This window comes from Myzus persicae, unplaced genomic scaffold (assembly GCF_001856785.1).
Source record: "Myzus persicae strain clone G006 unplaced genomic scaffold, MPER_G0061.0, whole genome shotgun sequence".
NCBI classification, from domain to species: Eukaryota; Metazoa; Arthropoda; class Insecta; order Hemiptera; family Aphididae; genus Myzus; species Myzus persicae.
Genome location: NW_019101147.1, coordinates 282327 through 295958, shown reverse-complemented (window position 1 = coordinate 295958; position 13632 = coordinate 282327). Strand labels below are relative to the sequence as shown.

Genomic DNA, 13632 nt, shown 5'->3' with positions numbered 1-13632 from the left:
ATAAATTTTTGTAAGTTTTTATCATGTAACTAACATAGTTTAATGTGTTTTTGCTATTTGAACAATTTTATTCAAAGAACAAATAATTATGAACTACTTTGAAACAACGTATACACATTTTTTGTGAACCATTATTTTATCAGTGCTTACAAGTTACAACACAGCATTAGGGTAGAATATTATTTAGTCGGAGAAAACTTTTATAACGTAAAACGAAAAATATATAATTATAAGAAATTCAAAAACAACACTCGGTTTGTAAAATTACTCTTTTTAAAGATAGTTTTTTAATTGTATAAAATACAATTTAAAACAAAAAAAAGTGTTATCTTTTTTTATACTAGATTTTGAGTGGAAACTTATGAAAACCATAAAATGTATATTATTTTATTTGATATTTTGATTGAAGTAAAATATTGTACCAAAAATAAATAATAAAGAGATAATTATTTATTGTGAATTATTTATCAAATAATTTGCATAATCTCACTTGAAAATAAAATATCATTGCAATTTTTAAATTAATAAATAACCTAACCTAACCTAGCAACATGCTGTTGCTTAATTAAAAACAAACTAAGGATAAGACATTTATTCGGCCCCATATTTTGCTTTTTTTTGAAAAACAAATTCATCTTTAATCACAGTCGTAAATAATGTAAAACTCATTTAATCGTCATACAATTTTTAGCAGCTGCTGTTGGACTAAAAAAAAATTTTTATTTCCAATTAGTACCAACGAACTATTGCATACAAGTGTACAGTTTGACAAAACTTTTCAATTGTATGAACATTATTTTCATTTTAATATTGTATTTTAATCGATATTTCCTCTTACTATATTTTGAATATTTTATCGACGAAACTTCAACCAATTGAAATATAATATAATTAATATCTACCTTGTAAATGGTACAGTTAATAATATCATGTCTTTAAAAACTAGTGTATTACTACTGTATATTAGAATATAGAATCAGGAAATATAATAGCTTACTATGCTTATCATAGTCACTTTAGGCATTACACTATCCAATACATCAATTACTACACAATCTTATAGACTGACTAATTATTTTTTTCTTATAAGATATGAGGCTTTTGACCACACGTAATAGATACCACACAGATATAGGTACGTTACACACTTCATTGACTAAATTGATCAAAAGATTAATTCATAAAAGACAAGTTCATAATTATTGGTCACTTTTTTTAAGGTAATTATTAACTATTTAAGTAACAAAATGAATTACCAAGAAATTAACACTTCTATTTTCTTAATTTTATTTTATCTATCATTACAAAATATTCATCTCTTATAGTGATTCATGGAAGCTTATATAACAGACCTACAACTACTGCAAGTATACACCCCGCCCATTCTCGTTAGCAGTGACTTGAACAAATTTATAATATTTACTTTTCAAGTTAAGTGTATTCAAATCTTTGATGTACCCCACTAGTCCGTACAACAGGAAACCTGATGTATACGATATTAATATATTATACGAATCACAATCGATCTTTACTCCTTATACTTGGCATACGGCACTCCGTTGCTATCAATAGTCTGTTACGCAAAATCCGGTACTAAACTATCACGGTAATATTCACAGAAGTGGGTCTATATTATAGAACATACGTACATCTTTAATAGGTATTACCATCCAATATCGATTAGTCGTAATATGTTCTATAAAGAAAACTTCACTAGGATATTTGCCTTTATACTTTGAACTGGAGCTAATGACTTTCCAACTAATTAACATGCTGTATATTGGTTTACACATGTAATAAACAAACATAAATGGTGTAGAATCAGTTATGTGCCTTTGGAGGGGAGGTTAAGGGTTATACCCTCCCCAGATTGTCGGATAAATCCCTTTATTTGTGTTTTTCTTATCGCAATTATTTGTTTAGATATTAAATTTTTTATCATCACTCATTAGTTAGAAAATCCCACCCTATTCAAAACTCTTGAGCACATCACTGTGTAGAATACACAGGGTACTAAACTATCACAGAAATTAGAAACACGAGCAGAAGAGGGACTATTTAAGATACTTTCATCTTTAATAATATTACCATCAAATATCGGTATTTTATGTCTCGGAGATATCAACTGTAGTAGCTAGTGAGCACTCTAACAATTGAATATCAATGATAAGCAAGGCTATCAACTACGAGTAGTTTTAAAGTGTACCTATATTTTTACGTAATTAATTATACACGCCCATACAAACACACACACACACACACACATTCCATTCACACTCATTTATATTGGCTTACACGTGTAATAAACACGCACACAAATGGTGTAGAATATATAAGAGCAACAATAGAAATTGGACCGTATTTATAGACATTTTTATAGACACCCCATCGTGTAACGATGAGCACCCAAACTACGTGTGATTTATGTGTTGCATAGTCATCATACAATAAAAATATCAAATAGCTGCAGATCTTTGTATCTTTTAAAACCATTGTATCCATAAAATAATCATAACAATGTGTAGTATAATTTGGTAAATCATTAATCGTAGAGGTCCACCAATCCTTACCTACACCAGTCGTCATCGTTTTTTTATCAAGACGATAAATTTATAATAATCAAACTTTTTAAGTCCAAAAAATTTAATTCTAAATCTTAGGGTGTCGGTGTTGGTCTTTCCAATTTTCCGCGATTCTATACAATTTTAAAATTATATTAGATTCTAAGCGGAGCGATGTGTGTATTAGATTTTACAATGATGTGTGTTTTTTTAATTTTTTTTTTTTTTTGTATCCTTTATCACATTTTAGGACAGTAAAAGTGCTTTGATTTTCTCCAACAGCATATTTTATAGTCGAAAGTGAACCTAGTTGGTACTTTGGAGTGTCAAAAGTATACAATTCCTAATAGTTTTCAAAACCGTCAGGAAAAACAAACGAAAAATTAAGGTAAAACGATTTTCAACTAAATCGAATTCGGTTTTTGATGTAGGTAACTCTAAAAAAAAATAACGTAGAGATATACAATTTTCACTGAATGTTTATATTCGCATTTTCTATACATCATAAAATTTACAAAATATTTTGACTCGTGTTTTCATTTATAGGCAAATGAAATTGTAGATTATTATTTTTTTTTTTTAAGATAATGTCGATAAAAATTTTTCCCTTCGTCAAAAACCTTGAAAATGTAACACTATATTCCTTATTAATTTGTCTAAATTTATCAAAAAAAAAAAAAAATGTAAAAAGAGAAAAGAAATATTCAAGTACTTCAAATACCTTTAAAGATTGGAAATTGTGTTTGGGCGATATTTTGAAGAAGTCATTTTTTCCTTAAACGTGATAATTAAGGAATCTATTATTGTCAACCAAAAATTAAGCGTTAATCTCAGAATTTTTTTTATACGACAGTGAATCGTTGCTTTTCATATATAAATAACAGAATACACCCCTGAACCGTGATTGGTAAGAGAAAAAAAATACTCACACCTGTTCTCAATATCTCGTCCGGCTTCTGGAATTGATTTTAATAAAAATTATGTACATAATATAAAACAAGTTAGAAAAGCTCACTCTGTGAGTATGATAAATTACTAGTTTTTATAAGTATTTTAAAACATAACCATAAATTATAGTTCCATGTACAATCGACAATCTTAACTATGTATTTGGTGACATAGGATGGACACGTAGGTCCAACCTATGATCTACGGATGGACACAACAGGGGTTTAAGGTGTTATAAACATGTCTGGAACTTAATATACATTATATAGGTTGTAATAATATATTATTGTTGAATTATTTTTGAGTTGTAGACTCAGTCGAGTTGTATATTTTTATTTTGTGCAAACTTATTTATTCTTATTTTTTAAGAAATACTGAGAAAACTAGAAAAGTACATGTGGATGGTCGGACGGACATGAAGCGAATCAAATATGTCATGTTCAAACTTAGGTAAATTTGTTGGCAACATAACAGAAAACCTAAATACTTTATTATTATAAACATCATTCAAGAGCGAGTAATAATTATAAGATATTCGTACTGGCATTAAAAAAGTATTTTGGGACCTACGAACAACTTCAAACCAACACGTATATTATGCTAGTGTCCAAATATTTTGTAATCACCAAAGCAAATATAAGCCCATATAGTTAGCTTGCTAATAATTATTCAATTTCAGTAAACTAAAGCCGTTATGCACTTATACGAACAAATTAGTATGGACTATACTTATAGATAGGATACAACCCGCATTAAGGGAAGTAAAAAAAGAAAAACTGCTAAACCGAGAGTAGTCTGTACAATAGCTGAATTTCTTGCTGAAAACATTTTAACCAACATTTCCTATTCTAATATTTAAAAGCCAAATATTCTTGTCATCGTAACAAAAATAACCTAGCTGGAATTACATAAAAACCACATGTTCACTAGAGTCCATTAACTTTAAAGTTAATTCACATTCACATTCCCAGATATACACACAACTCTTCTTAAACGAAGTTGAAACTAATATATCCTTCGTTGAACATATAAAAACCTAGAAATTCCATTTCCGTTGGTCAGACGTCAGTCTCTTTTCGGATACTCCAAAATAGTGCCTTTATTATAATATCCAGGCGTCACAACTTCAGGTGCCTACCTACTGCAGAGGTAAGTGTTACATCGATAATCGATAATAAAATATTCACTTTAGGTAAGATAGTTTTAACAACATTATCTGACTCGAAGATACTCACTTAAAAACTGGTTAAAATCCATCTGATAACCTCTTGTATAGGTGTAATTAATTATATTTCATTAAATATTAAATAAATTAGCAAAATTGAAAATATTGGCATTATAGAAGTATCCAAACGATGAGGACTTAAAGCAATTATTTTCTATGGTATGATTTGTATTTTAATTTGTTTCTAGATCAAAATACATACTCACCAATTATTTTCTTAATACACACATGTTCCAACAATTTATTTTAATTTGGCATAAAATTAAATATGCACGCATTCACATCTCAATTTGGATGTCCGAGATGAGAGCTTAGAGATCTATAGGAATTGTCAATGATATTTAACAATAAGACATAGACTAAATATGATGTTTGATACTATTCATTTTACAGTAAGTCACAGTATTAATACAACTAATATGAAAAAAATTGATCAAAAAGACAAATGAAATGAAAAATAATATTAGTATAATGAAATGTTTAAACATATAATAATAGTTAATATTGTATGTTGCTTAAATGTTTTTTATACATTTTTAATTATTTAAATCAGGATTCAATATATATATAAATAATATTGATTAATAAAATAAACTTCATGATAATGATATTATTCTTGCACTCTGTAGTTTTCTTATAATACCTACTTAATTCAATTAATAACTAATCTATAATTGAAAAAAATAAAAAAAATAGGTATTTAATATGCATGAAGAATGATTTGTGTAAATATATAAAGTAAAAAAATTCTGTATTTTTTAAACTACCTAACTAAATATTGTTATTAATAATTTATACAGAATAAAATGACTAATGTTATACTTCATGTGGATGCTATTTAGTAATGACAGATGAATGTATTTAAATGTAAATGTGCGATTTGATGAATCAACAAAGATACATTTTTCATGTTCGGTAATATAAAAAAATGTGATTTATAATGGAAATTAAGCTTCATGTAATATTATTATTATTTAATTTCCAATCGATTTTCGAATACCTACCAACGTTACTAATATTATAATATGTAAGCATGAAAAAAAAGACTCATGTACTCTATTGTCGAGACAAGAAGATAAAATATTATAACGAACCTTGGTTTCTATTATTATATTATGAGTACACATTTTGATTTTGCTTTATCACGAAATATTTATTATAAACCCGTTTGACGTAAAAGTGAAAGACTAGATATGTAAGCTTGTAAGTTTTCAGTTGAAAATTTTTTATTTCATTGGAATTTAATGACAATTTGTAATTTTCTTGGAAAATTTGATTTTTAATGTATTTTTCTAAACATAATTAAATATTGAGGATGAACAGTTGATACGCAAGTCAAATTTGTATTATTAAATTAGATATTAAACAAACAATATGAATTAAAATAAAAATATATCGGCACTTTACCTTTTAAATAAAATATATTTGTCATGTATAGATAGTTCTTTCTTATGGTCATGTGTTAAAACTAGATACGTACAATGCAATTTGTAGTAACTTATAATTATAGTAACTACTGAGATAAAGAGGTTAGCGTAAAATTGTGGAAATATCTAAAATTCCAACAATAAATGATGAAAAAAACCAAAAAATCTTAAAATGTAGGAATAAGTTTATACACTCAACATTTATACTGAAGTATATAAATTATCATTTATTAATGAGAAAAATTAATTTTTTATTTCAGATTTCTTATATTGGGTAAGTTTAAAAGAATAATATTAAAAGGGGGTAACAAAAGTATACAGTTTTAAATATAATTGTGTAGATTAAAATGTAATATATTATAACTGTATATATATCAATGAATTTATTTGATGAGAAATTATAAAATTTTCAACTTTTTGAAAATTCCCTCAAGATATTTTTTTAAATAAAAATCTACAGCAAGACTATACAGTCTAATATTTGTTAGATCGATGTTACTACGTGTAAAAGCGTCGTAAATTGGTCGGTATCCAACATCAGAGATTATTCTATGAACACTCGTGTTGCACATTGTAATGCCAAAACGATAAAAATAATGATATTATAATGAACTTAGTTTTTAATTATAATATGAGAACACATTTCGGTTTTTGCGTTAACACGAAAAATATTTTTCTATAAACTCGTTTGATGCAAGACAATACAGTCACAGGTTTGTTAGATCGATATTACTACCTACGTGTAAAAGCGTCTAAGTCTCTAAGATTTGTTGGTATTCAACACTAGATGTTATTCTATTAAAATATTTCAACAGGATTTTTTAAAAATCTTTTGGGTAAAAATATAGATCTTTGACAACTTTTATAACTTTCATGCTTCAGTGTCTCGTAAATCCATCATGCCGTAGAGAACGACGGGGTTGTCATGTCCTCTGTTAAGCCTAAAAAAATGTAAGCTCTAAAAAACGGACGGATAAAATATTTTTTAATAGCTTTGAAAAATTACTATAGCTTGGAACTCCACAATGTATTGATTATTTCTAGGCAATAGATGTGTCTTACTCCAGAGTTCTTGAAGTAATCAGAATATCATTATGGTGCATTAAGTGTTTATCGTGCATATAATATTATCTTAAACTCAATTTTATTTATACATTTGATTAGAACCAATGTCCATCATAGTAAATATTTCACAACTGTAAATTTTAAATTATCGTTATATTTTTCTGTAATTGTATTCATGTTTTCGTAATATTATATTAGTGATTATAACTTGAATATTATTTTAAGATGTCATACACGAGTTTATCAAAATTTGTTTAAATCATGTTCATTGTAAACAAATAAACTATTGCAACAATATGAATTCCACGTGGTGAATAATTATCTTCAGTGGACTACTGTGTAAACTACTTAGCGGGTTATTGAAGCAAATTTTAATTAATTCAGTTTTAATATACTGAATAAACTTTGTTGGACAACAAGACGTGGTGATCAATATAACGAAGAAAGTTATATTACGCAAAGATCCACCTAACATAATAGTATGCAATTTCAGAGTTCTCGAACTAGATAGGATTAGAAGTAAATATATGTAATAGCACATCATTATTATATTATGTTGTTTTTATTATTTGCTATAGAATATAACATTATATTGCATTACATTCAAGAACACGAACTACATACAAAACTTATATAATTCTCTATCAACTCCAGAAAGTCTAAACCGTCATTGAATTTTCAATTTAAAAATATTCACGTTAGAATAATAACGTTAGGTTAGGATAATAAATCTTTTTAAATTGTAAAATTCAATATCTATAGGATAAGTATTTCTGAAAAAAAACACGTACCTTGCTGTTGAGCCCAGTAAGCCAATGAGTCAACTCTTGACCCAAAACTGGAATAACAGTTTTCAAATTTTCCATTTCCGTCCAAGCCAACTGTTTCGAAATTGGCTTTTACTCCACACAATAATGCAGTAGCACATGCTGACGATTCACCGATTTGAGCATTTAAATTGTAGGTCTGAAAAAAATAATTATACATCACCGTTACTACGATAAGTTAAAACAAATCCAAATAAAGGCGTCATATGGAGGTTATGAGGGTTGTTTTCCCACTGACAAATGTGCAGGGAAGAATCATGATACGCCCAGTTTTCCAATTTTATAAATATCACAAATAAGTAATAACATAACATTTTATTTTCTTAAACCTCAATGCTTGAGTTTGAATCTTATTTTTCTGTATGCATATTTTTATGTAAATTACTGATTTATTTATTTATTTAGTTTGTGTAGATAGTATTGGTAATTGGTGCATTGCAAGTTATGATCATTATAATGTTTGCCATCAAATAAAGCTCTTTCTGTATACGAAGCTTGCATTACCCCCATTGAACAATTTGTTTCATCATTTAACCCATTCTGTGTTGTGATTTTGCTTTATATCAGATGGTCTAAAGTCTACACAGGCCTTACTACATTAGGACCATTAGGTACCATATCTGCCACCTCTTCCCATATCATTCGTTCATTATTCTCATACCTTAACATTTTACAGCAGTTTAATGAACGCGAATGTCTTCTTGACCGCATTTAGTCTAACTAGAATTATCATTCCATTACGGTTGCATCGTGTCCTCTCGTCAGTCCTGATTCCTATCACCATCCGCTGTTCGTTAACTATCTCCTCAAATATATCTTTAAAATATTGCGTTGATTTAAACACCACGTACAAACTTACATTGGTATATTCATCTTAGTCTTTATGATCGAAAAACACTCATGTTATTTTCTTTACCACCTGTCAATTTTATCCAATACCTATATCCTTGATATACTATTGTGTCCAATCATAATAATGCAATATATATTTTTAATAAACTAAATAAGGTGTAAGATAAATATAAAATATCTAATATATTAAATACTAATATGAGTAATGCTTATATAACAGTAATGAAACTCACACAATATAGTTTATTAATTAGAATTGGATATTTTAGACTAAAAATCCTATGATAAAATAGCGTGCATTGATCCACACCAAAATATTATATATATTTCGTTTTATATTAAACGAGGTATTACATACATATTTATTTCAATCTAATATTATTGACTAATTTAAATTTAAAATAAAAATAAGTATAAAAAAATAGTATAAATCACAAATAGCTCTTATTAATACCTAATAAAACGCCAAGGTAGCTTCGTTCTCTTTCTTTTATTCATATTTTAAAACTAACCCTTCCCTAACCCTTTATCTACTCCATTTTTGCAATCGGTTTTTTTCTCTTTTACTAAAACAATTATTTAAATAAATATTTTTTTATGATATAGTTTAAAATTACAGAGTTCTTTATAGTCGTGTAGGTTTTCTTTTGTACTTTGATTTTCTTTGATAAGCCGACAAATTTGCTCAATCGTGTCTGAAAAAAGGTCTTGTATGCTCAATCGTGTCGTAGGCAGTCATTGATATAATATTTTAGGAGTAAAATGGAGTAACTTTTCTCCCAACTACATTTTTCGATCAAATAAGTAAAACATATTTATAATAATTTGCCCATCCTAAAAAAACCTATTCATTTATAAATGAATACATAAATGTCGGAACACAACGTAGTTTTCACCGAAGATTACACAGAAAAATCAATGCTCATAATGTTTATCCTTTGTTTTTATGGCGTGTCACAAGTTGAGGATCTTAATTCAAATTCCTTTTAAACTCGTTGGATATTTGTGTATTGATAACAACAAATATTATCAATTGTTTTTAGATAAGAAGTTATATATTGTTGTGGAGCAACATAGCGTAATTATTGTATTATAATTTATAACTAATACAATTTTTGAATTTATACAATTTATTTTTTGCGTTTTATCGTAAGACATAAATACAATTAAAATTATTTAGTATTTCATTTTAAATACGGGTCATTAAATTTTTTTTTGCAAATCTTTATATGCATACTAAACCTCACCGTACACAACAGTTTGATCGATTGTACATTTATGCATTATTCGTCTTGTAAATAATAAAATAAGTTATACAAGTTTTTAATAATATTTCAAAGACTTTCAGTGTTTATTTATTCACAATACCAGTGGAATACTAAATATTTATCGCTTTATTTCGTATTCAGGCTATAGTGAACAAAAGTATACAAAATAATTAATCTTGCAATTGTATGCAGTTCGTATGGAAATACTTTTTTTATATTTATGCTGATATTATATTATAAGATGTGTACATAGTATATATTTTATAGTTAAAAAAATTAAAACAAATATTATACATATTTTAAATAACAAACATAATGTTATTCGAATTTGTGTTCTCGGTATATTTTGTGATCCAATGGGTTCTTGAAGCTTAAAGCGTGTAAAAACTGTTTTAAGGCTTATAATTTGTTTTATACAAGGTAACTTTGTAATATATACAATAATATACGTCTTAAATGATCTTATTATTTCTTATTTAATCCAAAAACGTATTTAGCGATTCCACCTCATTACATTATTTTATTGATTCTGTAGCAAATGAGTTTTACAGTATTTACTCTGCTGCAACCAATTACAACACAATTTAAATCAAATCGATTTTACGGCCTATTTTACCTGGAATTAGTGGCTACCATATTATGAGATGATGAACAAATGAGTATGATATGCTTATAATTAATCTTAGATTTATTAGTTGTTGGTCCCTACTGTTAAGGTTAAGTACCACCAAATAAAGTGTGTATCTTTTATAATCGGATACTAACGTCAATTTTAAAAACAGCTAATATATTATAGTATTTAACTCACAAAATAAAATTAGTATTATCAATGAAACATTATGATTGATTAAACTGTATTAGACTTGTCACATAAATTAATTATTATAAAATTTGAGAGCTTGTTTTTTTCTCTGATGAAATTAATTTAAGCTACTTCAGTACCTTCTGAATATTTGGAGATAATTGAATAAAGTTAATTGTATCCAAAACTTTAAAATAGTGACAACGACCAAAATTTGAAATTATATAATATTGTATGGATGAAAACAATTTAATGACTGTCATGTTTTAATATGAAATATATATTGATTAAGTCGATATTTATTTAAAAAAATACAAGGTAGGTTAAAGTAACTTATATTGTCAAAATAAATACTTAAATTTGAACAACTACTAAAACTACCTTGTACAATTTATGTATATTATATACATATACCGCTTCCTACATAATTCACATCTTTTTGAAAATATTTCATTAAATTTAAATATTTAAAACATTTTAAAAATCACTGTGAAATAGTTGAAATTCCTCTCCTATAGTAATTATACAACACGAATAAAAAATTAATAAGTTCTAAAAGTAATTTTTTTTTTTGAACAAAACGCTTCAACGGAAATGGTTATTACTTATTAGCATTTCGTTATTTAATTACATTTTTTTCTTTTTTTTTTAAAAACAATATTTTATTTGTTATTTTGCTCAATTAAATTAAGTTATATAAGTTAGTAATTCTGACATTTTCAAAAAATTTGAAACTCTGGTATTCGCTTCTTTGCTGGTCTTAAGATTGGAAATAATTACTCAGATAAGTAATTTTCTTTCCTGAGGTCTTCGTATTTTAAATATTCTGTTAATATACGTTTGACTGTTCAAAGTGTTCCTCGAAAGTATTTTATTTCTATAATGTTATATTACCTATATAAAGATAATCTATTAAAAGTATAACAATAACAATAAAAATCCTGAGAATATTACTAAATGCTTTTATATTAAACTTAATTATTTTAAAACCTCATGTAATTCATGACTATATCAATCTTACTTTTGACTTCTGAGCTGGTAGATAATCGTTTAATTTATCGGTTAGCAATAAATCAAATTATAGTTATTATTAAGTTAGTTGGATAGTGCCTAGTATATTGGACTTACAAAGTAATTTTAACAAAATAGACAGATTTATCCTATAATAGACTAGTTTGCTTCATCATCATAAACTTAATTCAAATAGAACCCAAACCAGAATTTGACCTTATAACAAACAATTTATTAATATGGGCATGAATGCAGTTTGTTTAAAATTATTTGGTGGCCATTCACTTAAAGTGTCATCGTAACTCACATAAATATTAAAACTTAATTATTTTTCAGCAAATAACTTTCGAATAAGAAGCGTAATATTAGGTGTATCATTGTTAAACCACATTTACTTGTCAAACCTTAGTTAACTAATAAATCCCTGAATACTAAGTTCATTTAAACTAAAAATGGATTGTAATTTTATTCAACTAGGATGAACGAATAATAATAGTATGTTATCCGAAGTTCAGTTAATTTAAAGTTCATAATATTCAGAAATATAAAGTTATGAATATCAGATTTATGATGATTATTAAATTTATACCGTTTTTATTCGAATAAATGAAAAAAGTGCCATTGTTTTTTACTGAAATAAAAATGTACCAAACATTTAAAATTGTACTATTTTTATACTAGCAGTTATGGTGAATTGTGATCTTAAATTTGAGGCCAATTTATTAAAATACATTTCTGACTTTTCTTAGAATTTTATGTTCTTGGTAGATATTGATCAAGAAGCACCAGCTTAGATTTCTTTGAAAATTGTTGATGAGTTCTTTGCGCGCAGAAAAGCTGTAGAGAAACGAAAAAAATTAAGACCTTACATGTACCATTTAGATACGATTTTCAATTAAAATGATTCTAAATGAATATACTTTCGGAGTACTCATCTTATATGATAAAAATTACTTACAGAGAAAGGTGTACCTAAGTAATGAAATATAATATTATGAAAAATATTTTTGTCTGTGCTCAAATTAAATACTTGCTAATAGATTGACAAATTCAAGTAAATAATTTTAAGTTGTATTAAATAAAAAAAATATAAATGAATACATTTATTAATACATTCAACTCTAAAAATTAATTATTTTATAAATAAAAACGTTTAAATTGAAACATTAAAAACAATTTATGTAAGTACCTCAAATACAAAACATAATATATGCCATATTTACTTATGTTATATATAAAACATTGTTGTAAAATCTGTTTATAATCCACTACAATTTTCAAATAATCATAAATCCAATGTTTTATTTAAACCTATTATAAGTTATAACTTATTATGTGTACTTAATGCTATTGTCATGGACAAGGTATTGTCCCCAGTACACAAAAAATTTAATAAATCATATACTTTTCGTTGGAATTTTTGAATGGACTTAGATTTTCACTCTTAAAAAAATCATCTGTTAACACTTTAACATTATACAGTACTAAAATATGATTTTAGTTTGAAAAAGAAAGAAAAAGTTTGTATCGACACAGGATGATTTAAAGCGGCTTAAATGGTATTAAAAGAATCAAAATATTTGAAATTAAGGTGCTTAAGTGTACTTATCTATGTAATTGTCGAACTGTAATAGTTTATGCTGATG

General features: G+C 26.4%; 1 protein-coding gene across 2 annotated transcripts in view; it reads right to left on the bottom strand.

The window, feature by feature from the left end:
- LOC111027938 (alkaline phosphatase-like) overlaps window positions 1–13632 on the bottom strand; it is a 248615-nt gene that overhangs the window by 90874 nt on the left and 144109 nt on the right. For both annotated transcript variants that reach the window (XM_022306441.1, XM_022306442.1), the window contains exon 4: window positions 8018–8192. In XM_022306441.1, the coding sequence (XP_022162133.1) occupies window positions 8018–8192 (175 nt within the window). The remainder of the gene's footprint in view (window positions 1–8017; window positions 8193–13632) is intronic.